The sequence below is a fragment of the Gastrolobium bilobum genome, unplaced genomic scaffold, assembly GCF_033153095.1.
Source record: "Gastrolobium bilobum isolate Gb01-03AN ecotype WA unplaced genomic scaffold, APGP_CSIRO_Gbil_v1 utg20899, whole genome shotgun sequence".
In the NCBI taxonomy this organism is placed as follows: Eukaryota; Viridiplantae; Streptophyta; class Magnoliopsida; order Fabales; family Fabaceae; genus Gastrolobium; species Gastrolobium bilobum.
In genome coordinates, this window is record NW_026896444.1 from 206,893 (window position 1) to 230,187 (window position 23,295).

At 33.1% G+C, this 23,295-nt stretch overlaps 1 protein-coding gene and 1 long non-coding RNA gene across 3 annotated transcripts; both read right to left on the reverse strand.

The window, feature by feature from the left end:
* Positions 1 to 706: 706 nt before the first annotated feature.
* Positions 707 to 4,391, reverse strand: LOC133299795 (spermidine synthase-like). Its single transcript, XM_061499279.1, has 7 exons — positions 4,260 to 4,391; positions 3,844 to 3,990; positions 3,611 to 3,715; positions 1,396 to 1,468; positions 1,244 to 1,315; positions 935 to 1,133; positions 707 to 821 (listed from the first exon to the last, which is right to left on the reverse strand). Exons 1-7 carry the CDS (start codon positions 4,389 to 4,391, stop codon positions 707 to 709), a joined length of 843 nt encoding a protein of 280 aa, XP_061355263.1.
* A 3,023-nt stretch (positions 4,392 to 7,414) lies between these two features.
* LOC133299786 (uncharacterized) lies at positions 7,415 to 13,391 on the reverse strand. Of its 2 annotated transcripts, XR_009749982.1 has the most exons (4): positions 13,218 to 13,391; positions 12,184 to 12,306; positions 11,292 to 11,323; positions 7,415 to 7,663 (listed from the first exon to the last, which is right to left on the reverse strand). It is a non-coding gene; the product is annotated as an uncharacterized LOC133299786 (long non-coding RNA). The 2 variants fall into 2 exon arrangements; XR_009749981.1 differs by lacking the exon at positions 7,415 to 7,663 and having other exon boundaries at positions 11,212 to 11,323.
* Between the last annotated feature and the right edge of the window lie 9,904 nt (positions 13,392 to 23,295).

Below are 23,295 nucleotides of genomic sequence, written 5' to 3' on the forward strand. Positions count from 1 at the left end.
TGCAAAGGCCATGATTCAAAACGCTTCAATAGAAGCAAATGGGCAGAGACACCAGATGGAACCCACCCCAATCGGGATCCACAGATCATTAGAGGACGGGTGGAACCTGGTGCCTACAGGAGAAAATACAGCAGGGGGCAGTATAATAACAGCCCTTTCACTGGGGAGATTTTAAATGCACCCTTACCAGAAGACTTTGATTTGGCGCGACTGCCAAAATATGATGGAAGTCAAGATCCACAGGTCCATATCGATGCTTTTGATACGGACATGTACATTCGATTTGTTGTCGTGAATATTATTTAAAAATTTGTGTGTTCTTGTTAAAAAATATTTGAGAAATTTTGTAATTTGGATCTTTGTTGATTGTTGTCATGAATATTATTTAAAAATTTGTGTGTTCTTGTTAAAAAACATTTGAGAATTTTTATAATTTGGATCTTTGTTGAACATTATTTTATAATGAATGAGATATTTTTTTTTATTTTAGTTTAATTTACAACTTCGTAGGCCTAAAAGGCCTCATAGGCCATGACAGGCTTTTTTTTTTTTTAATAATAGGCCAGGCTTGGCCTACAAACTAAGCCTTTGATAGACTGATAGGCCAGATAGGCTCAATATATTTTTACGTAGGCTTAGGCCGCCAAAGCCAAAGCTCGGCCCGGCCTATCCCATTTACATCCCTAGCTATAAGTAACAACAGCCACTAAATTGATGGCAGACAAGGCTGACCAGTGTACTCTGGATTCAGTGGATTTATTGGGTGTTTGAAGTTGACTGGGGGACCCTCCGTTGAGCAAAGCATAAATCCAATTACACCACTGGTAAACCAAAACAAAGAAACACTTCTTAACAAAAACTTTTCATAATACCCCATTTTTGGGAGAGAGTTAGAAATGAGAAAAGGTAAACATGAAAGTTTAATAAGAAATGCCTTGCATATGTAGGAACTGTGGTCCAAGCATAGTTGACGGAGCCCTTGAATATCTTCTTGCAATCTGCTATGGTATCTGCAATGATAAAGTTCTCATGCCACAAGGTTTCTGCTGGAGCAGACAGAACTCCACCGGGTCGAAGAGCCTTTGCTACTGACTCCAAGAAGCAGTTATCTGCAAGCACTTCTGCAATAGGTCCTGCATGACATAGAACTTCTTTTATTTCTTTTAAGGCTTTTAAAAATGAGAATTTTCTTCTCTCACTATAGCTGCAATTTTAAGTTGACAGGAAGAAAAGATAGTTTTACCCGTTGGGTTGAAAGCATCCAATATAATAGCATCATAAGTGCCCTCAGGAGCAGAATTGATGAACGCAATTCCTGAATACATTTGTCAGATATTTAATATATAGAGAAATGTTTGCTTTGTAAGTTAGAAAACAAATGGCTTAACTTCTTACCATCAGTGATATGAACATGCACTCGAGGATCCTGGTAACCAATTGCTATATCCGGGAAAAAGTTCTTATAAACCTGTATCCTCAAAAGCATTAAGAAATTAGTATGGTTCTTTCCTAGAATAAATTCTTCAAAGCAATGCATATAAATCAAAATCAACATCAACATCAACATCAACAACATTTTTATCCCAAATTAATTAGGGTCGGTGGTAGATGAACCCACATGAAAGGTACAAAACGGTTGAAAAAAAAGTAAAAAAGCAAAAAAAAACAAAAAAAAAACAAAAAAAATAAAAAATAAAAAATAAAAAATAAAATACAATACAATAAAATAAAAATATATGTATATATAAATAAATAAAAGTAAAAAAGAAAGGGACAAGAAGAAGTGGGGGAAATGAAGGGGAAAAAGACTAAAAATGGATCATCTGGAACATAGGAATAACAGCGGGTCTAACCCTCCACCATACTTATAGCTTTTCTCCATTCCGTTCTAAGGCATATTGCCCGCCAATCTATATCCCACTCCATTAAATCTTGTTTTACTACTTTCCCCCAAGTAAGTTTCGGCCTACCTCTGCCTCTTTTTGTGTTTAGCTCTTGGTAACAAACTTCTGTTCTTACAGAAGCATCCATGGGTCTTCTCATCACGTGCCCAAACCACCTCAATCTATGTTCTCTCATCTTCTCGGCTACCGGTACTACTCCGACCTTTCGTCGAATATCTTCATTTCTTATCTTATCCATCCTTGTGTAACCACACATCCACCTTAACATCCTCATCACTGCTACTCCCATCTTATGCTCATGTTGCCTATGTGCTAGCCAGCATTCCACTCCATATAGCATTGCCGGTCTTACTGCTGTTTTATAGAATTTTCCTTTTAACTTCAGGGGGATTTTGCGGTCACACAAAAATGCAGATGCACTGCGCCATTTCATCCACCCTGCTCTGATTCTGTGATTTACATCCTCATCAATCTCTCCACCGTTTTGTAAAATGGAGCCCAAGTATTTAAAAGCATCTTTTTTGGGTACATCTTGATCATTTAGATGCGCAGGTTCTTGGTCCTCATCTTGTACCAGAAAAAACTCACACTTCAGATACTCAGTCTTGCTTCGACTTAATGTGAATCCTCTGGATTCCATTGTGCTTCTCCACAATTCAAGTTTTCTATTAACACCCTCCTTGCTCTCATCAATAAGCACAATATCGTCTGCAAAAAGCATACACCATGGCACTTCCTCTTGAATATCTTTTGTTAGTTCATCCATAACTAAGGCAAAGAGGTAAGGACTTAGAGCCGACCCTTGGTGTACACCTACCGTGATAGGAAAATAACTTGATGATCCGTTACAAGCTTTTACACATGTAGTACCCCCATCATACATATCCTTGATTGCCTTTACATACTTTAATGGAACCTTTTTCTTCTCCAGGACCCACCATAAAACTTTCCTTGGAACCCTATCGTTTGCTTTCTTAAGGTCTATGAACACCATATGCAAGTCCTTCTTCTTTTCTCGGTATCTTTCCATTAGTTGTCGCATCAAGAAAATGGCTTCCATGGTACATCTTCCTGGCATAAATCCAAATTGATTTACAGAAACCTTGGTATCTCTCCTCAAGCGATGTTCAATAACCCTCTCTCATAACTTCATAGTATGGCTCATTAGCTTAATGCTTCTATAGTTTGAACAATTCTGTATATCTCCCTTGTTTTTGTAGATAGGCACAATCATACTTATCCTCCATACATCAGGCATCTTATTCGTCTGGAGAATCTTATTAAAAAGATTGGTCAACCATTTTATTGCCACATCCCCCAGGCCTCTCCACACTTCAATAAGGACACCATCAGGCCCCAAGGCTTTATTAGTCTTCATCCTCTTTAAAACCTCCTTAACTTCATGTCTATTAATTCTGCGTACAAATCTTCTATTCATATCATCATACGCGTCCTCTAAGTCCACCTCGCTTGTATCTCCATCTCCATTAAACAGCTTGTTGAAGTATTTCAACCATCTTTCATTTACATCTTCATCTCTCACCATAAGTTTTTGATTTTCATCCTTGATGCATCTAACTTGGGTGAGGTCTTTACTTTTCTTATCCCTTATCTTTGCAAGTTTATAAGGGTTCTTTTTATCTGTAATACATTTCTGTCAAAGTTCATAAAAGGTGGAACTTAGGAATGTTAACATAAAGACTCACATCAATCACCATTTTGTCTATTTCACATATATCAATATGCTCAACAGAAGAATGGCGAGATATCTCTCTAAGAATTCCACCATCTCCTCCTCCAACTAGCAGCACCTGTAATGTTCATAAACACCTTGTTAAACAAATTTTCTCTCTTGGTTCTTTCAGAAATGTTTCTTTTTTCCCATTAGCTAGTCTCTTAGTTCACTTGGGAGGAATAGCGAATGAAGAACAGAAAAAACCTTGTTTGGATTTGGAATGGAACAGAGTGCAAGGTGAGTGAGCATCTCTTGGTAAGCAAATTCATCATTCTCTGTCAGCTGGATATACCCATCCAGAATTGCAACCTTGCCATGTCTTGATGACTGCACAAATAGTCTTCTCAGAAACTATTTAACCAAACAAATCAAACAAAAATTGCAATAATTCAGATCCAGGATACAAAAAAGAACTGCTGAAGAAACTTAACAAATCAAACAAAAGAAAACCCAATTTAACCAAATTTTGTTTTTTCTTTCTCCTCATATTCTGCCCAAATTTCAGCAATCCAGTTGCAGAAATTCCAAACCACAAAGATTTCACTAACCAAACCAAAAAGAATTCAAGAAAACCAACAGAGAACAGAGCATATATTGATACATCATCTAATCTACCTCACAGATTCCATTAACAAGATATCCAAAGAAGAATCCAGATGAGCAAATGAGGAATTGTTGATATCCAGCGTGAAGCAACAATTTGATATCTCTCTCGCTCTCTCATTTTGTGGCAAGTGAAACCCAAAAACCATTTTTCTCTTATTTTGAACTCCAACGGATATTTTCAATATATATATATATATATATATATATATATATATATATATATATATATATATAGGGTTTGTCTACTCTCATATTGTATGAGAGATCATATCTTATGCTAAGATACAAGATGATGAGACACACGATTAAAAAAGAAAAAAGAAAAGAAAATAACAGCACACTTATGGAAGTATCTATAGCATAAGATAATAGTCTCCTACAACATAAGACTACTATTTCCCATATGTATATATATATATATATATATATATATATATATATATATATATTTTAGAGGCAACACATTACTAAAGGTATTTGAAATTTACCCCCGGTCATTTTTTGCTTGCTAATTGTAGTGAAATACGGCACATAACTCATTTTTTCAATGAATATAAAATAGTATTGAGTATAAATGTAGGGCTTTATGTTTGTTATGTTACATGATGTAACATAACAAACCTACCCACACATTTGAGAAGAGAGAGGAGAGAGAAGAAAGGAGAGAAAAAAATCAAGAGATGGGACCCACATAAAATTGTGTGTGTAGGAATGTTATGTTACATCATGTAACATAACAAACATAAAGCCCTTATATATAAACTCGAGATTACTTATTATTTTGAGTTAAATAAATAAATTAGCTTTTCAAATATATATTAACTTTATTATTCTCGAAAAATTAAAATTATAATGTAAGTCTCTCAAGGAAATATACATTTATGGGTTTTATGTTTGTTATGTTACATGATGTAACATAACTTTCCTACACACACAATTTTATGTGGGTCCCATCTCTTGATTTTTCTCTCTCCTTTCTTCTCTCTCCTCTCTCTTCTCAAATGTGTGGGTAGATTTGTTATGTTACATCATGTAATCATCTCAGACATCCTCAAAGCAAATGATAAAAACATAAAAAAAGAAATATAAAAAATTCAAACATCTCCAACTGTATAAGCTGGCTCCTCGCTTCGTTTCCCGCTCACTCACTCCAACGGTATAATTTTCCGGCAACAAAAGCAAACACACAAAAGCAACATTGCAAATAACAAAAGCAAAACACACAAACAACCTCATAGCTGTCCAATCCCTAATTTTCCCGAGAAAATTTTCAGCTCTCCTTCGCGCTCAACACTAGTTTTTGCCATTTTTTCTATTCTGCAATTCTTGTTTTTCTTCCCTTTTTTTTTCCGGCAACAAAAGCAAACACAAAAACACACATTGCAAATCACAAAAGCAAACACACAAACAACCTTTGATCTCTCCAATTTTCCAGAGAAACTTTTCAGCTCTCCTTCGTGCTCAGCATTAAAAGTTTTTTTTTTTTCTATTTTGCAATTCTTGTTTTTAGTCCCATTTTTTTTTCTTGCCGTAAATGATGGCGTTGAGGGTTTTGGTGGATGCGAGTGATCCCATGATGCGATCAAACCATCGTCTTCACAATTTCACGTCCCCTTCCACTTTCTTAAAGTGAGGAACCCAGAAGCGCGTGAGAATGGCGAATGCTGACGATATTGTTTATGCTCAGAAAAGACCCAAAGCTGTGCAGAAGAAATTAGATGTAAGTTGTTTATGCTCTTTTTCATTATTATGTTTAATATTTTTTTTTTGTGTTTTTTATGTGTTTTCTTTTTTTTTCTTTTAAAGCATATTATTATTATTGTGATAATGATTTAAATTTTTATAATTTAATTCAGCCTCCTCTCGAGTTTATCATGGATGTTAACAAACCTCAAAGCTCCATGGAGTCTCTGCATATGAAAAAGGGATGCATGCCTATGAGAAAAACTTTATTCGTCAAAAAAATTGATACCAAAAAGTCTTCAAGGGCTTCAGTTAGCGAGGTTTACAAGAAGATAAGATTGGGAACTCTGCAAGAGGAAAAGGGAAGTGTTGAAAAATCATTCTTGAAAACTAGTCATGAACTAGCTACTCCTATTGATGTTGCTAATAATAATAAGACTTTGTTAAATTGGAGACAAATAAAAGAGGAAAGACGTGAGAGAGACAAGCAAGAGGAAAAGGGAAGTGTTGAAAAATCATTCTTGAAAACTAGTCATGAACTAGCTGCTCCTATTGCTGTCGATAATAATAAGAAGACTTTGTTAAATTGGAGACAAATAAAAGAGGAAAGACGGGAGAGACAAGCAAGAGGACTAGGGAAGTGTTGAAAAATCATTCTTGAAAACTAGTCATGAACTACTTGCTCCTATTGTTGTTAATAATAAGAAGAAGACTTTGTTAAATTGGAGACAAATAAAAGAGGAAAGACGAGGGAGAGACATTGCTTATGCTCGACTCCAAGCACGACTCCAACTTGATGAGATGAAGGACACAGCTGGTTTAGAGCACAACAGGGAGGCTCAAAGAGATTTTGAGAAGCTCATTGGGGTTCATTTGTAAAAGAAAAATTAATGATGAACCGTGAAAGAAAAATTGTTTGCATTGTGATACTCTTATGCTGTAAAGTTTTTTCAAATGTAACAATGTATTACTTTCTTGTTCCCCGTAAATAATAAAAATTGAGTTCATTGTTTCTGATGTTACGCTTTCTTTATTGAGAACTTATTTAGTGCTTAAGTTTAGCTTCGAGTAAATTGAGGTAATTAAATATTATATTTTTTCTATACTTTTATAAATTAAGGACAACACTATTATTAAACTCTATAATTTTTTTTCTTGTGAACATGCTAATAGCACAAGATGAAATATTTGGACCTGTGATGGCACTTTCTAAGTTTAAGTAAGTCCATCTTATATTCTATCTCACTACCTTAACATAAAAAAAGTTTGTGATTGCACACATGAATGTTGAATTAAGTATGGTATATGTACAACAGGATCATTAACGAATCGGTTAAGAAAACCAACAACACCAGATATGGCCTACCATCAGTTGCACCTTGTGAGAACTAAATATATACATCATTTGGATCAATAACTTCAGTTTTTTTTTCTTTTGGATGCTGAACAATATAAGTTTTAACATCATCTCGGTAATCAAATAAATTTGTACACTTATGAGCTTGTGTGATGTTGAACCACTCCTCAATAATAAGATGCCAAAAAAGGAATGAAAGAATAGCAAAAAAAAATTTGTGATAGTTTTGTCGCACTTCCAAGCTGTTTGATACAATATAAAGTACATTGGAGTATTGCTGTGTTTATATAGCCTTTACATGGTATCAATGGAACATGTATGTAATTGCCAGCGCCACCAGCATAAGAAAGTAAGCAATTCTTTGATCAATTGCAGTACCTGCAATAAATGAAACAAGATTTAATTAAAAAAATTAGAAACAAGGAGGAAGTTTATTACTTCATAAATTAAGAAAAATGAGGGGAAAAAAAATACTTCAAGAAATGAGATAGTATTGAATGAGATAACATTCAACACCTCATGTAATACTACTGAATTTTGAGAAACTTCGTAATCTACAAGACAAAGCACTTCAAGAAATTGACCTAATAGATTTTATTTTTTCATCAGAAGGATCTCCGAAATTCGGAAGGATCACTCTCATTATTCAGCAAATGGTTACTTCGCACACCATAATGCACATATAAATCTCCAATTACACTAAATTGTCTAATTGTATACACATAATTGATTTTTACTCTCAGGTAGAAAAATTGGAGCAAAAACAGTTTCACATGGCATCAGAAAACAATATATATATGTTCAACAAGAAACTCACGATACCAAAAGGTGGTTTGGAGCTGCTAGCATCTGCTACAAACAACCTTGATTTCTCCCAAACTCATACCAACTAAAGTTTAGCAAACATAAAAGATGAGCACTTAATTTTTATAATGTTTTCATTCACAAACGTACAACACATATTTCCATTATCACTTTAGATTGTATTTCTTCACTGCATATATATATGTCATGATGATGAATACATGACTGCTGACTCTTAAGCTCAGTGATTGTTTATTTTTTCAGTTCATCCAACATGCTTTGTGTTTCACAGGCAGGAAATTTTGGATTCAAGTAGGATAGAATGGCTTTATCAAAAAACTAAGGTATGCTCAAATTTTCAAGTGTGCAATTGGATGGACTCTATAAGTTGATCCACTAGTATGAAAAAACTTCACAAAATAGGTGTCATTTTGGGGATAAACCAAAATGATGAAACCTTTCTACATTTACAGCACAATGGTTGCCATTCTATTCCATTTTTGGCACAAGAATAAGAATGGAACTGACTGCAAACAACACTGCGATTTTTCCTATTAATCATTTCAAATATTATACATAGTTTATATTAACAAATATAGATGAAACCACTCATTTAGTCATCTGATATCTCTGCCAATAAATATAATAGATATTAAAAACATTTCTATCACAAATAACTACAACCCAGAATGAAAAGCCTGAATTTTTCTGCTGCCCACTTCTAAATTAAAAAATAACGGTGACCCATTGACCTCAGTGGCATCAAACCTATAACAACTTAAGACAACTAAAAATAACTCTGCAAGAAATAGACATGTATTTGTACTTGGATTATCACAAATAACTAGAACCCAGAATCAAATGCCTGAATATTTCTTTCTATTAGGATGCTTCTGCCCACTAATCAATAACCAGTCAAGAGCATGCTTGGTTTATCGTTTGCACTCCGATAGCATAGTTTAGCGGTGCAGATTAAATTCCACATTACCTCTTACATATTTGGTAAAGTCAATTTTCATACATTTGTACTTGGAAACTGAAAATAACTTAGCCTTGAAAATGGAAAATAGAAAAGAGGGAAAGTATTCGGGGAGAATTACATAGCCTTGAAAATGGAAAAAAAGAACAATACAACAAACGGAAAATATTCAAGGAGAATAACATAGCCTTGCAAACCGAAAAAAAGAACTTCACAACAAACGGAAAGTATCTGTTAAGGGTGCAGAACCCTTACAAGAAAAAGAAAAGGATATGAAGAACTGAAAAGAGTTTTTTGTTATTTCTCAATGAATGCCACATGGAATACATGTGTCCTTTTTATTTACAATCTCCTATTCTAACTACCAGTGCTTGTCACCTCAGCACCTTCTAATAGACTACACTACCTAACTGTATGTTCCAATATCAGTAATACAAGGCATAAGTCTTCTATCAGTAATTCCTATTACAATACTACAATGTCTTTCACCCATGTATGAGCACTTGTTCTTCTCCTTCCAGCTTTCGTATCATTGGCCCCATCTTGTAAAGGAACCTTGTCCTCAAGGTTCAATTCCGGATAATGTGTCTTCAAATCAGATTCTTCCTCCCACATGGCATCTTCTAGTAAAGCATGAGACCACTGAACAAGCCACTGTTTGTGGTCCCCTGATTTGTTGGTGATAATGCGAGACATCAAAACAGATATAGGTTTCTGGATTGGGGAATTGTTATGACTCAATTCTGGGAATGTAGGAACCAGATCCTTATGCTCTCCTCGAAAAGGCTTCAAAACTGAAAAATGGAAGGAAGGGTGGATCTTACATCCTGCTGGTAATTTCAACTGATAAGGGACTGGGCTCAAAATTCGAGTAATAGGAAAAGGACCAAAATATCTTTTGGCTAACTTCTGATTGGTTCTTTTAGCCAATGAAATCTGACGGTATGGTTGAAGTTTCACTAAAACTAAATCTCCAACCTTCAGAGAAATATCCATGCTATGTCTATCAGCTTGAATCTTCATTCTATTATGAGCCTCTAGCAAATGCATCTTCAGCCTGGACAGCAACTCATTCCTATGGGATAATGTGACATCTACAGCTTCAACCCGCACTGATCCTTGAGGATAATGAGGAATCAAAGTTGGTAACTTCCTATATAAGGCTTGGAAGGGGCTCATTCCAATCGAAGAATGGACAGCAGTGTTGTAATGCAACTCTGTCCAGCTTAGATAAAAAGACCATCTATTATTTTCATCATAGCAGAAAGATGGGGCTTGGAAGGGGCTCATTCCAATCAAAGTTAGTACGACCGGCAATGCTATATGGAGCGGAATGCTGGCCAGCACATAGGCAACATGAGCATAAGATGGGAATAGCAGAGATGAGGATGTTAAGGTGGATGTGTGGGTACACAAGGATGGATAAGATAAGAAATGAAGATATTCGACGAAAGGTCGGAGTAGTACCCGTAGCCGAGAAGATGAGAGAACATAGATTGAGGTGGTTTGGGCATGTGATGAGAAGACCCATGGATGCTCCTGTAAGAACAGAAGTTTGTTACCAAGAGCTAAACACAAAAAGAGGCAGAGGTAGGCCGAAGCTTACTTGGGGGAAAGTAGTAAAACAAGATTTAATGGAGTGGGATATAGATTGGCGGACAGTATGTCTTAGAAAGGAATGGAGAAAAGCTATAAGTATGGTGGAGGGTTAGACTCGCTGTTACTCCTATGTTCCAGATGGTCCTTTTTTAGTCCTTTTCCCCTTCATTTCCCCCACTTCTTCTTGTCCCTTTCTTTTTTACTTTTATTTATTTATATATACATATATTTTTATTTCATTTTATTTTATTTTATTACTTTATTTGTGTATTTTTATTTATTTATTTTTTTATTTATTTTTTATTTTTTATTTTTTTTTACTTTTTTTCAACCGTTTTGTATCTTTCATGTGGGTTCATCTACCACCGACCCCAATTAATTTGGGATAAAGGTGTTGTTGATGTTGATGTTGATAGCAGAAAGCTTTGGAGAGGGATAATTCTGACAAAAAACATACAGTTTTAGATCATAAATAGATGAACTACAGTATCAAAATTATCATGAATTTTTCAACTGATTAATATTAAAGGATACAACACAAACCAACCTCATGAAGTTCAATCACTTCATCCAGATAATAACCACCCATTACATTTAACCTTGTCAGAATTTCTGATGGCTTACCAGTACTCTTCACAAAAAGCCTTCCAACATAACTGCAATCATAGGGAAATACATACATGTCAAACTAGGTACAACTTTTACACCAACATATGTTAAAATACAGAAATTACTCAATACCGTAGCTCCTCTTTTTCAAGATCATATAACTTAAAGAATAATAATATATCATCCTTTTTCTTGTATGGTGGTGCAATTGGTCGTAAATCCTAAATAATAAAGTAGTTTGTTAACATTACTGTGTTTTGAGTGTCAATTATCATAATTTGTCATCCTATCAAAGTGGTATACAACTTCCACAATACAAATGTTACCAGCCCAAGCTCCACTTCCAAAAACAATTTTAATTCTGCATTTTGAACCTTGTTTGAAAACTCTCTCAATTGTCCAACCTCCAACGTATATCGTACGGAGAAAAAATATAGTACCACTTCAGATAATTGAAAAAATGATGTATCACAAAATTAAGCACCAACATCAGGCAGACATGAGTTCACCAAAAATTGATCAGCCCCACCAACATAACAAGAAAAAACTACAGGATCCAAAACAATTAGCATGAAAAATATTTATATTGGTTGCATTTTTTATTCATTTTCAAGATTGGAGAATATAAAACAGCTAGCCATAGATTGCAGAAATAAAAATACAAAGCCAACACAAAGAATCAACTGTTGGTCCAGCCTGAGAAATGGAATCTAAAAAAAGCACAAACAGATTCAACAAAAAAACATAAATGTTGGGTAAAAGGAGCTCATTTGTTCTAGAAAACCAACATTGCCATAAAAGCAAGAACCTAAAAAGTCAGAGCTGGAAAAATCATATATAAGAAGCTTGAAGGGGGAATTATTATTAAAATAATAAGGAAAAGCTTCTTGCAAGCTCAGAAATTTACAGGTTGTGCATCCTCAATGTGTGTCAATGGTCGATTAGGATGATATGTATAGTTTTTACGCTTTGTCCATAGCCAAAAGCGCTGGAATTCAACTGATATGCCAAACTCTTTAGCAACCTCTTCCTGCATATCAAAGATTAGAAGTCAGACATTAAAATAAAAGTTATGAAAAATAGAGCATCTGTTGAGCAATCATCACCAACTTCATAAATCAAAAAACATAAGACCACAAAGATTCATATTATATATTTTGTTTCCTTCCAACTAAAGCATCAGAAGTATTATGTTTTGGTATTGTTCTAAAAAGTAATTGTTTATAAAAGGATGCAACTAAAATAATGATTTGAACTTTGGGAGTTCACAAACTAAACTTTCTCTAGTTCAATGACTCTTATCATATCTGCCTAAAAAATTTGAGAAGATAGTAAGAAAAATTAATGCATTTCTCCAAAAAGTAAGAAGACTAGCAACAAAAGCACTGGCCACAACAGTCAGTCATCAAAAATTTGAAGTTGCAATGATGGTTATCAAATATTCCCTCTGTCCAAATCCATATTGGATGACATTCCATCCTTTGACATTCAAGCAACTCTTGGATGGGTATCATCCCTTGCAAAGGGGATATGTTATGGGTCACTGAATCCCTTGCAAGAGAAAATACAAAATTTTAGAGTATGTTCACCCGCTTTGAAAAAATTAAACTGAAAAAGTATCGATGGCATGAAACTGCCTGAGTTAATCCTATTTTGAAATTAATTCCACACAGCAACATCGAATAATATAGTTCTGTGGATACTGATAATTTTACATTATCTCCCTCTTAACTATATCATAAATGAATGGTTCAAGACACTTTATGTCAGAATATTAATTTCTCATGTTTTCCAATTTTTCAATGAAAAACCAACATTTTAAAAGGAAATATTTACGATTGAGATCAGAGCAAATAAGAAAAGAAACAGTAATAGTAGTCATAGCATGCAAGGTCAAAGCACTTCTACCAGGAGGGCTACTGGTGTGATTAGTGATTATACCTTGAAAAGGTTAAAAGACCTCTGTTTTAGGACACGGAAACTCCTCACTTTGTCATGGTCTACGAGATCAATATATATATCCTTTCCAATTTGCACAGCAAGGTCTTCATCTCAATTCTAGAAAAGCAAGTTAGGAACTAGGAACCTTTATAACAGTAAAGGTGAGTCTCTTCCTTTTTTTTGATTTTGTTATGTTTTTCTTCCTGTTCTTTCTTCAGCCCAGCACAGCCAATCCCTATCTTTGATACATAAGTCCAGTCAACAATCCTGGCTTCAACTACGAGAGTATCATTCACAAGATACCCTCTTTTAGGATCATACATTTCACCAAGTGGCATGAAGGACGTGAAACTCCAATCAATTTCTCGTGCATTGAATTGGTGCTACGTATGTACATGGTGTAAGTAAAATGAAGTTACAACAAGACCCATGTCTATGCCCAAAAATTACGTGGAATTTTACTTTCTTTACTCTTTCCTTTTTGTTTCATTTAACAAGTTAATACTGACAATTTCATTCAAGACATGTAATATAACTATATCCGGATTTAGATCCAAAGTTAAAAGGACAAGAATATATGTACAAGTGGCAGTTTCAAATTTAGAAAAAAAATGTTTAATGAAGTGAAATTTGAATGAGAAGACCAAAGGCAGATGAAAAGAAATAAGTATGTTTGTTAGGTTTGTGAAATTTTTATCAGGATATGCAAAAATAAATGCTTACGAAGAAATGGCATTGGAGATGAGTATAATATACAGAGAGGTATTATTATGTGGATTTGATATAAAAATCTACCACAATCATTCAGGTTTCTCAGTGAAAAATTAGTATAGCAACAAAAATAGATACTTCAAGTATTAAGTGCTCTTCCATTAATTGCAACAAACATGTAACAACATTCTTCACTTTTAATTCCACCAACGCTTTTTTCTACACACATGCATGGTACTGCCAGGAACAAAGTGAAGAGACTACCTTTTATCACAGAGTGCTTATTATGTATTTGACTAACTGCTGCCAAGCTAAACTGTGCATATCTTCTCCAATCATTGTGCAAACTAGCTAACTCTGCAACATCCAAATATATGGACAAATAGTCCACATTGTTGCCTTTCGGGAAAATAAGCACAGCCTGCCAAGTGCAAAACAATGTTCAGGAGAGTCAACTGAAAATAAGTAAACCTAGGAACTAAAATTTCCAAAAAATGAGCATTAAATATGTGTAAGCACGATACCATTTCTAGCCACCAACAACAAATATTTCAGAATAGAGCTTATTTGCAGTAATCCTAGAAAAGTTGTGAATTCTCCATGTGAATCTTGATAATGAAGTATCCTCAACATGCTGATTCTCCACAGTTTTTTGACAGTTTCAGTTTGAGCTACAAGTAAAGATCATCAAAATAAATGAAAAGAACAATTAAGTACCATGCCTTAATTAAATCAACTAAAAACTGGGAACACAGACCAAACTGCCACACTTTCCCCAATTTTTTACCAAATGCCACGCGAATAGTATTTTTTCCTAGACTGTCATGTATCGAAGTTTGCTACGACTGGAAGCGAACTTCGTCCCTTTGATTTCGTGACACGTGGCATCATTCGTGTGTCACATAGCGTACCAAGTTTGCTAATAATAGTTCAGTCAGCTTTTCCTGCGAAAGTGTGCTACGTGTCACAAAATCATTGGGACAAAGTTCGCTACCACTCCAACGAACTTCTACGTGTGGCAGTCCGGTAAAAAATACTGTTCGCGTGACATTTGGGTAAAAAATTGGAAGAAGTGTGGCCCTTTGGTCGATGTTCCTAAAAACTGGGGAAAAACATGAATGACCTTAACTGAACTAGACCCGCTACTTGGTTGCCAGTAAAGATGAGTTAAACAAGATGAGAGGGAAATAATAACACAATCAATAAAGACGTAAAAAAAACTGAGACCTACCAAAATGCAAACTAACAAGAAAGCACAATTTCTCTAAAAATAATGAGGAAAACCTAGAACTCTTAGAATTAGAACAATTTATCACTTAGGTATTCCCTTTCTCTCTGGCAACCAAACAATGCATGAAGTGATTTCGTGAACTTTTTTAGTGCAATTTGATTAGATCATCAAAACTCAAAAAGGCAATAAATGGAGTGAACAAAAAAGAGGGACAGAGCAATCAGTACCTTCCATGGGTTGGTGATTATTCTCACCCAAATCCGAAAGCTTACAAATGAAGTCTTCTAAGTTAAATCATTATCTATATGGATTTCATAAATCAACCATCTACAGGGTGAAGTCGATATAAAATATTTTGAATTGAGACTGACCTGCTAGCCAATTAAATCATAGTTCCGATTTGAATTATTTCTAAGAAGTAAAAGTATGATGTGATATATCAACCATACTAAACTTACTAGATTTATTATAATCAAATTTATAATAAATTAAACATATATTGTTTAAGAAATTAAATCCTAAAAATAAATATATATAAATTTTTCTAAATTTAAATATTCAACCCAAAATATTATTATGTAATATTAAAATTCCTTTTAAAGGCCAACCTCTAAGTTTTAAGGATAGGCTTTAAAATTGGTCTGTGGCTAGGTTATTGAGTATTTGTTTTTTCACATGCATAATATGATTTAGGGTTCGCTTTTTTTTTAAAATTTTTTTTTTGAAAATTTTGTCTAATGTTTATCAAAAGGACATTGTTTTGGGTGAAAATCATTACGTTTTTGTAATTATAATTTATTTTAGGGTTATAATAGTCTGATTATTCTAATTTTTTAATCGTTCAACCCAAAACGACGTCGTTTCATTGAATATTACACAAAATTTTTTAAAATAATATTAAATACTTTTTTTTGGAGACAATAGGAAACTGAAACAGAGCAAAACAAAAAAGAGTAAATACCCCTTTTGGTCCTCAGCAAAGTTCACGATGTCCGCTTTAGTCCCTAGCAAATAAAAAGGCTATCTGTGGTCCCTAAGAAATTCAAAATGGACCCATTTAGTTGAAATCGCGGTCCCTCACAAATTCAAAAAAGACCGACATTAGTCCCTCAACAGGACTAAAATAGGCCCATTTTAAATTTCTAAAAGACCACGAATAGCCTTTTTATTTGCTAGGGACTATAGCGGGCATTGTGAAATTTGCTGAGGACCAAAAAAGATATTTACTCAACAAAAAACTAAGCACATAGCCTAGCCCAACGGACACCAACAGTGTCACTATGTAGCTTTTCCCTATAACCAGGAGGAGGAACATCAAAAACTTGCACTACCCAGGAGAAGCCATATGAGTAAGAGGCTAGAAAGTATGCCACTCTATTCCCTTCGCGATGGATGTGAGACATACAGACACACCAGCAACGATGTAACATGTTTCTAATACGCTGCACCAAGTTTGCTGCAGGATGATCAAGATGACACCCATTGATTACAATCTGCTGGGCTGATGGGGAATCTCCTTCCAACCACACTTGTCTAAATCCTTTATCCCAAGACGACTGCAAACCCACCAAACAGGCCCACAATTCAGCATGCAAGACAATACCTGAACCTAAGTTTTTACAAAAATCGAAAATCCAAGCTCCTGACAAGTCACATATGACACCACCACACCCGGACCTGTTACCAGTTTTGGCCCATCAACATTTAGCTTGACCCAGTCCACAGGGGGACAACACTAAGCAATCATCCTCTCTACTCGATCTCTTGGTTGAAGCCCCGCTACATGAAAGGTAGATGCTGCTAGAACAACACTATCACGGAACCCAAAGCTAAATGAAAAGTTGAGAAGACATTCTGGTATTTTCCTTCGAAGATCCATTTGTTTCTGTCCCTCCAAATACTCCAGGCAAGAATCCCAAATAAAAAGGGCCAATCTGATTCCAAGCTCCAATCTTTGTTACATTCTAAATTTATGTTGAACCAATCAAGCAAGTTTAGATTGAAGAATTCTTGCCATCTGTCTTGTCGCACTGCCAGAAACCAGATTTCCTTAGACTGAGGACAGTCCCGAATAGCATGAAGAGTATATTCACTCGACTGGTTGCATATTAGATACTTTATTCCCTATATTTTATTACTTAAACTTGGTAAGGTTTAATATATATATATATATATATAACTAGAGCAGTACCCGTGCGATGCACGGAGGAAAAAGATCAAAAAATTTGTCGGCGTCTGTCGTCGCTTAATTGCTAAAAGAAAGAATCGTGTTAATATTTTGTGCTATTTAGGGAGGTGAAAAAGCTATAGAACTTTGTAAGTATCTACCACAAACAAAACTCTGCAATTAAAAAACACCAATTATTAATAGGCTTAACAATTTATGATGCCGAAAGTTGTGGTATTATTAATAGGCTTAACAATCACCTATGCAAAAAGCAGTGATATATTAATATAGCTGTTTGACTTCCAATTTTAAACTTTTTCCCCCACCTATGAAGTTTAAATTTAAAATTTAGATTGTTTTTTATCAACTATAAATATATTTTTATAATTTCTAATACATTTTTTGTTTAATCTATAATTTTATATTAAATTCGAATTTATTATATATATCTTTTTCCCACGACAGAAATATTAAATGCTGAACTCTTTTCCCACCTATCAAGTTCAAAATTCAAATTGAAAAGTTTAAATTTTAAATAGTACATATTTTCTCACCCAATAGTAAGTATTATTAATAGACATAATAATTTTTCATATAAAAAGTAGTGAAAAATATCCATAAAAGGTTGTGTACTTTCTCCAAATAATAGCTTTTAGTTATTCATTCATGACATATTTTTTCCGTGTTAATTATACTCTTTCAATAAAAAATTGAAAGTTTAATTTCTTTATCACATACTAAATTAAAAAATTTATTTTTATAGTGATTAAATTTTTATAATCTATTTTTTACAGAATGATAGAGGTCATTTTAATTTTATTTAAATTTAAAATTTAAATTCTTTTGTATTAATTATACATTTTTATATGACTTTTTCTCTTTTAATTTATGATTTTTATACGTTTTTTAAAATTGGTTATACATGTATATTTAAAATGTTCATCTTAAATAATTTTGTTATTTTGCAATATTTTTTTAAATTTTTTGTTTTTTTTTATGCAGCATTGATAGGGCTAACAATTATCCATGCAAAAAATAGTGGAATATACAACAAAAGAAAAGTAAAGGTCTTTTTTACTCATAATATACAACAAAAGAAAAGTAGTGGGACATTAAGGGTGTGCATGACAACCTTCCCGAAATCAATTCTTTTTTAATTTCTGTTCCAGAAAATAGAAATGGATAGGAAACTCGTTTGGTAAAATCAGTTTATTTTTTTGTTCCTGGGATGAACCAGTTTAATTTTTGTACTGGGGATCAGAAAAAAGAATTAGAAAATTTCAGCTTTTTTGTTCCCTGGCACAAATTGAGAAACACTTATCTCTTTCAATCACTCTCCACCTCTACCATCATCACCACCACCACCATCATCCCGACACGACTGCCGCTACCATCGTACCACTAGTGCCGTCGTCACCACCCCTCACCACCGCCACCATTACCACCTCCTCCACTACCACCACCACCACCTATCACTACCACCATGCCACCGTCACCACCACCACCACCTATCACTACCACCATGCCACCGTCACCACCACCACCACCACCATCACCACTACCGCCATTAACCACCACCACCACTATCATCGCAACCACTGCAGTCACTGCCACCATTGCCATCACACGCCACTGCCACCACTACCACCACCACAACGCCACCACTACCATCACCATCACTGTCACCAACCACCACCGCCATCACCGCCGCCAACCACAATCGCCACCGCAATCGCCACCACCAACCACCACCACCATCGTCACCACCACCGCCATCGCCGCCACCAACCACCACCACCATCGTCACAGTCATTACTGTCACCACCGTTACCATTACACCACCCCCGCCACTACCATCACCACCACTACCACCACCGCCACCATCACCACCACCACTGTCACCTACCATCACCGCCGCAGCCACTGCCATCACCACCACCATGCTGCTGCTACCATTGTTGCCGCCACCAACTACCATACCCACCACCATTGTCGCAGCCACTGCCGTCACAACCACTACCACTATCTTCACCACGTCACTACCACCACCACTACCGTACTGTCGCCGCCACCACCAGCATGCCACACGCCGCCACCACCATCACAACCACATCATATGGAAAGGAAAGTGATTATTCGAATTTTTTTATATTTAATATGAATTATTTTTTATTGTATTATTTGTTATGTTATCAAACACAATTCTCATTCTCGGAATAAAAATAGAACATGTTATCAAACACATTTTTTTCTCAGAAACTGTTCCAAGGCACACAAATAGAAAAGAATTGTTTCTTTCCAGAAATAGTGCTAGGGAATAGAATGGTTGTCATGCGCACCCTAAGTGAGCTCTATGCCACCAAAATTATAGTCCAAATGTCTTCCCACCAATACAAAGTTTAAAATTCAAAATTCAAAATTCAAATTTAAAATTTAAATTTAAATTTAAATGAAATTCGAAATTGAAAATAAATATTTCAGAAAACAATGAGTTATTATTAATTTGAAAATTCTAATGTAGAAAGCAGTGGGATATTAAATGAATTGTCTGCCACAAAAAATTGTTCACATAATTTTCTATTTTATTTATTTACAAATTTTGATTTTGTTTTATATTTATTTAATTTAAAATATTTGTGTTTTTTTACAAAATATTTTGGTTTTCTAATGATTATTTTTTAACAAAATAGTTTGTTTTTTATGCAGCATTGATATGGTTAACAATTACCCATAAAGAAATTAATGAGATAATAAATGAGCTGTCTGCCACCAATAATTGTCCAAATATTTTCCCACCACTACAAATTTTAAAATTCAAAATTCAAATTCAAATGAAATTCGAAATTAAAATAAATATTTCAGAAAGCAATGAGTTATTATTAATATGAAAATTCTAATGTAGAAAGCAGTAAGATATTAAATTAGTTATTATTATTTATTTACAAATTTCGATTTCATTTTATATTTATTTAATTGAAAATATTTGCGTTTTCTTACAAAATATTTTGTTTTTTAAATGATTATTTTTTAACAAAATAGTTTGTTTTTTATGCAGCATTGATATGGTTAACAATTACCCATAAAGAAATTAATGAGATAATAAATGAGCTGTCTGCCACCAATAATTGTCCAAATATTTTCCCACCACTACAAATTTTAAAATTCAAAATTCAAATTCAAATGAAATTCGAAATTAAAATAAATATTTCAGAAAGCAATGAGTTATTAGTAATATGAAAATTCTAATGTAGAAAGCAGTAAGATATTAAATTAGTTATTATTATTTATTTACAAATTTCGATTTCATTTTATATTTATTTAATTTAAAATATTTGCGTTTTTTTACAAAATATTTTGTTTTTTAAATGATTATTTTTTAACAAAATAGTTTTTTTATGGAGCATTGATATGGTTAACAATTACCGATATAGAAAGTAATTAGATAATAAATGAGTTGTCTGCCACCAATAATTGTCCAAATGTTTTCCTACCACTACAAAGTTTAAAATTCAAAATTCAAAATCAAATGAAATTCAAAATTTAAAACTTTATTTCAGAAAGCAATAATTTATTATTAATTTGAAAATTTCAATGTAGAAAGCAGTGGGATATTAAATTAGTTGTTTTCCATGAAAAATTGTTCACATAATTTTCTATTGTATTTTTTTACAAATTTTGATTTTATTTTATATTTATTTAATTTAAATTATTTGCGTTTTTTTACTCAACATTTTCGTTTTTCTAATAATTATTTTTTAACAAAATAAATTTTTTTATGCAGCATTTATATGGTTAACAATTATCCATGTGGAAAGTAATGAGATAATAAATGAGTTGTCTGCCACCAATAATTGTCCAAATATTTTCCCACCACTACAAAGTTTAAAATTCAAAATGAAAATTTAATTTAAACGAAATTCGAAATTTATAATAAATATTTCAGAAAGCAAGTTTTTATTATTAATTTGGAAATTCCAATGTAGAAAGGAGTGGGATATTAAATGCGTTGTGTGCCACGAAAAATTATTCACATAATTGTCCATTTTATTTATTTACAAATTTTTGTTTTATTTTATATTTATTTAATTTAAAATATTTGCATTTTTTTTCCAAAATATTTTTGTTTTTTAATGATTATTTTTTAACAAAATAGTTTTTTTTTATACAGCATTGATATGGTTAACAATTACCCATGTAGAAAGTAATGGGATAATAAATGAGCTGTCTGCCGCCCACCAATAATTGTCCAAATATTTTCCCACTTCTATAAAGTTTAAAATTCAAAATTCGTTTATAAAAAAAAAAATCAAAATCAAAATTCAAATTTAAATGAAATTCAAAATTTAAAATAAATATTTCAGAAAGCAATGATTTATTATTAATTTGGAAATTCCAATGTTGAAACAGTGAGATATTAAATGAGTTGTCTGTCATGAAAAATTGTTCACATAATTGTCCATTTTATTTATTTACAAATTTTGATTTTATTTTATATTTATTTAATTTAAAATATTTGAATTTTTTTTTTCAAAATATTTTTCGTTTTTTTACTGATTACTTTCTAACAAAATAGTTTTTTTTTTATGCAGCATTGATATGGTTAACAAATACCATGTAGAAAGTAATGGGATAATAAATGAGTTGTCTGCCACCAATAATTGTCTAAATATTTTCCCACCACTATAAAGTTTAAAATTCAAGATTCAAAGTATTATTGAAATTAAATATGATGTATTAATATAATGCTTATATATAATTATTTATTCTTATAATTAAGATAAGAATATTGGCACACTATAGGTTACATAAAAAAAAAACACATATATAAGGTGGATTTTTAAACTTTGGCATTGAATTGAATCAAAAAACCACAAAACTATTGTCAACATTTCTAAAGTGGATTTTTAAACTTATGTTTTGTATTAAAACTTATTTTTTAAAGCTTCCAACAAAATAATATTTTGTTTGTTTTTTGTAGCAACAAAATTAATAGGCTTAATAATTTTTCATGCAGAAAACAACGTGATTTTATATTTGTAATGAATGATGAACTGATTTCTCACTCATCAAATTAAAAATTCAAATGTGAAAAGTTTTGTAATTTTGTAATGATTGCTGAACTCTTTTCCCACCTATCAAGTTAAAAATTCAAATATTTCCAAAAAAAAAAAGTTAAAAATTCAAATTTGAAAAGTTACTCAAAGTGAAAAATTAAAAAACCATTCATTAGCTTATTTGCGTAAGTATATTTTAGTACTCACAAAGTTAACTTATATATATATATATATATATATGGGGACGATTATACTTACCACCAAGTAAGTTTACCACCCTTACAACCAATCTCATCACCGTTAGATTAGAATTAGATCTAACGGTTCATAATTATCCCTTATAAGCCTAATTTTTACTCTCTTGGTCTATCTCTAATTTTGGAAATCACCTCTCTGATCCTTTGTTCATCGTTACAGAGATTGTACATGGATAAATTAATTTTTTTTATCCTTTTCACCATCGTAAAGCATTAAATCTATTTTTACCATCATTAGAAAGATTTTTTCATCCTCTCTTCATCGATCTCATGCCCCGCGTACAGCACCAACCTTTTTTATCCTCCCAGAACCCAACTATTACCCATTTGATATAAAGTAATGATTTTTTAATAAAGAATGAATTGTTAAAGTAATGGAAGAATTGTTTATAAAAAAAAAAAAAGTAATGGATGAAATAGAAATCAGCTATGATGGAAGAATTGTTTATCAAAATAATGTACATGTAGATGAAAGCTTTAAAAAGAATAGCGATCAACGACGATGGAAAAAGACGATGAAGAAAACGTGATGTCTTTAAAATTATAATAAACAATTACCACGTCTTTATTGAAAACAATATAATAACCAATGGTCCTAGGGATACTAAACTGAAGCCACTTGTATATAAAAACCTATTTTATTTTTCTTTATCTTTTG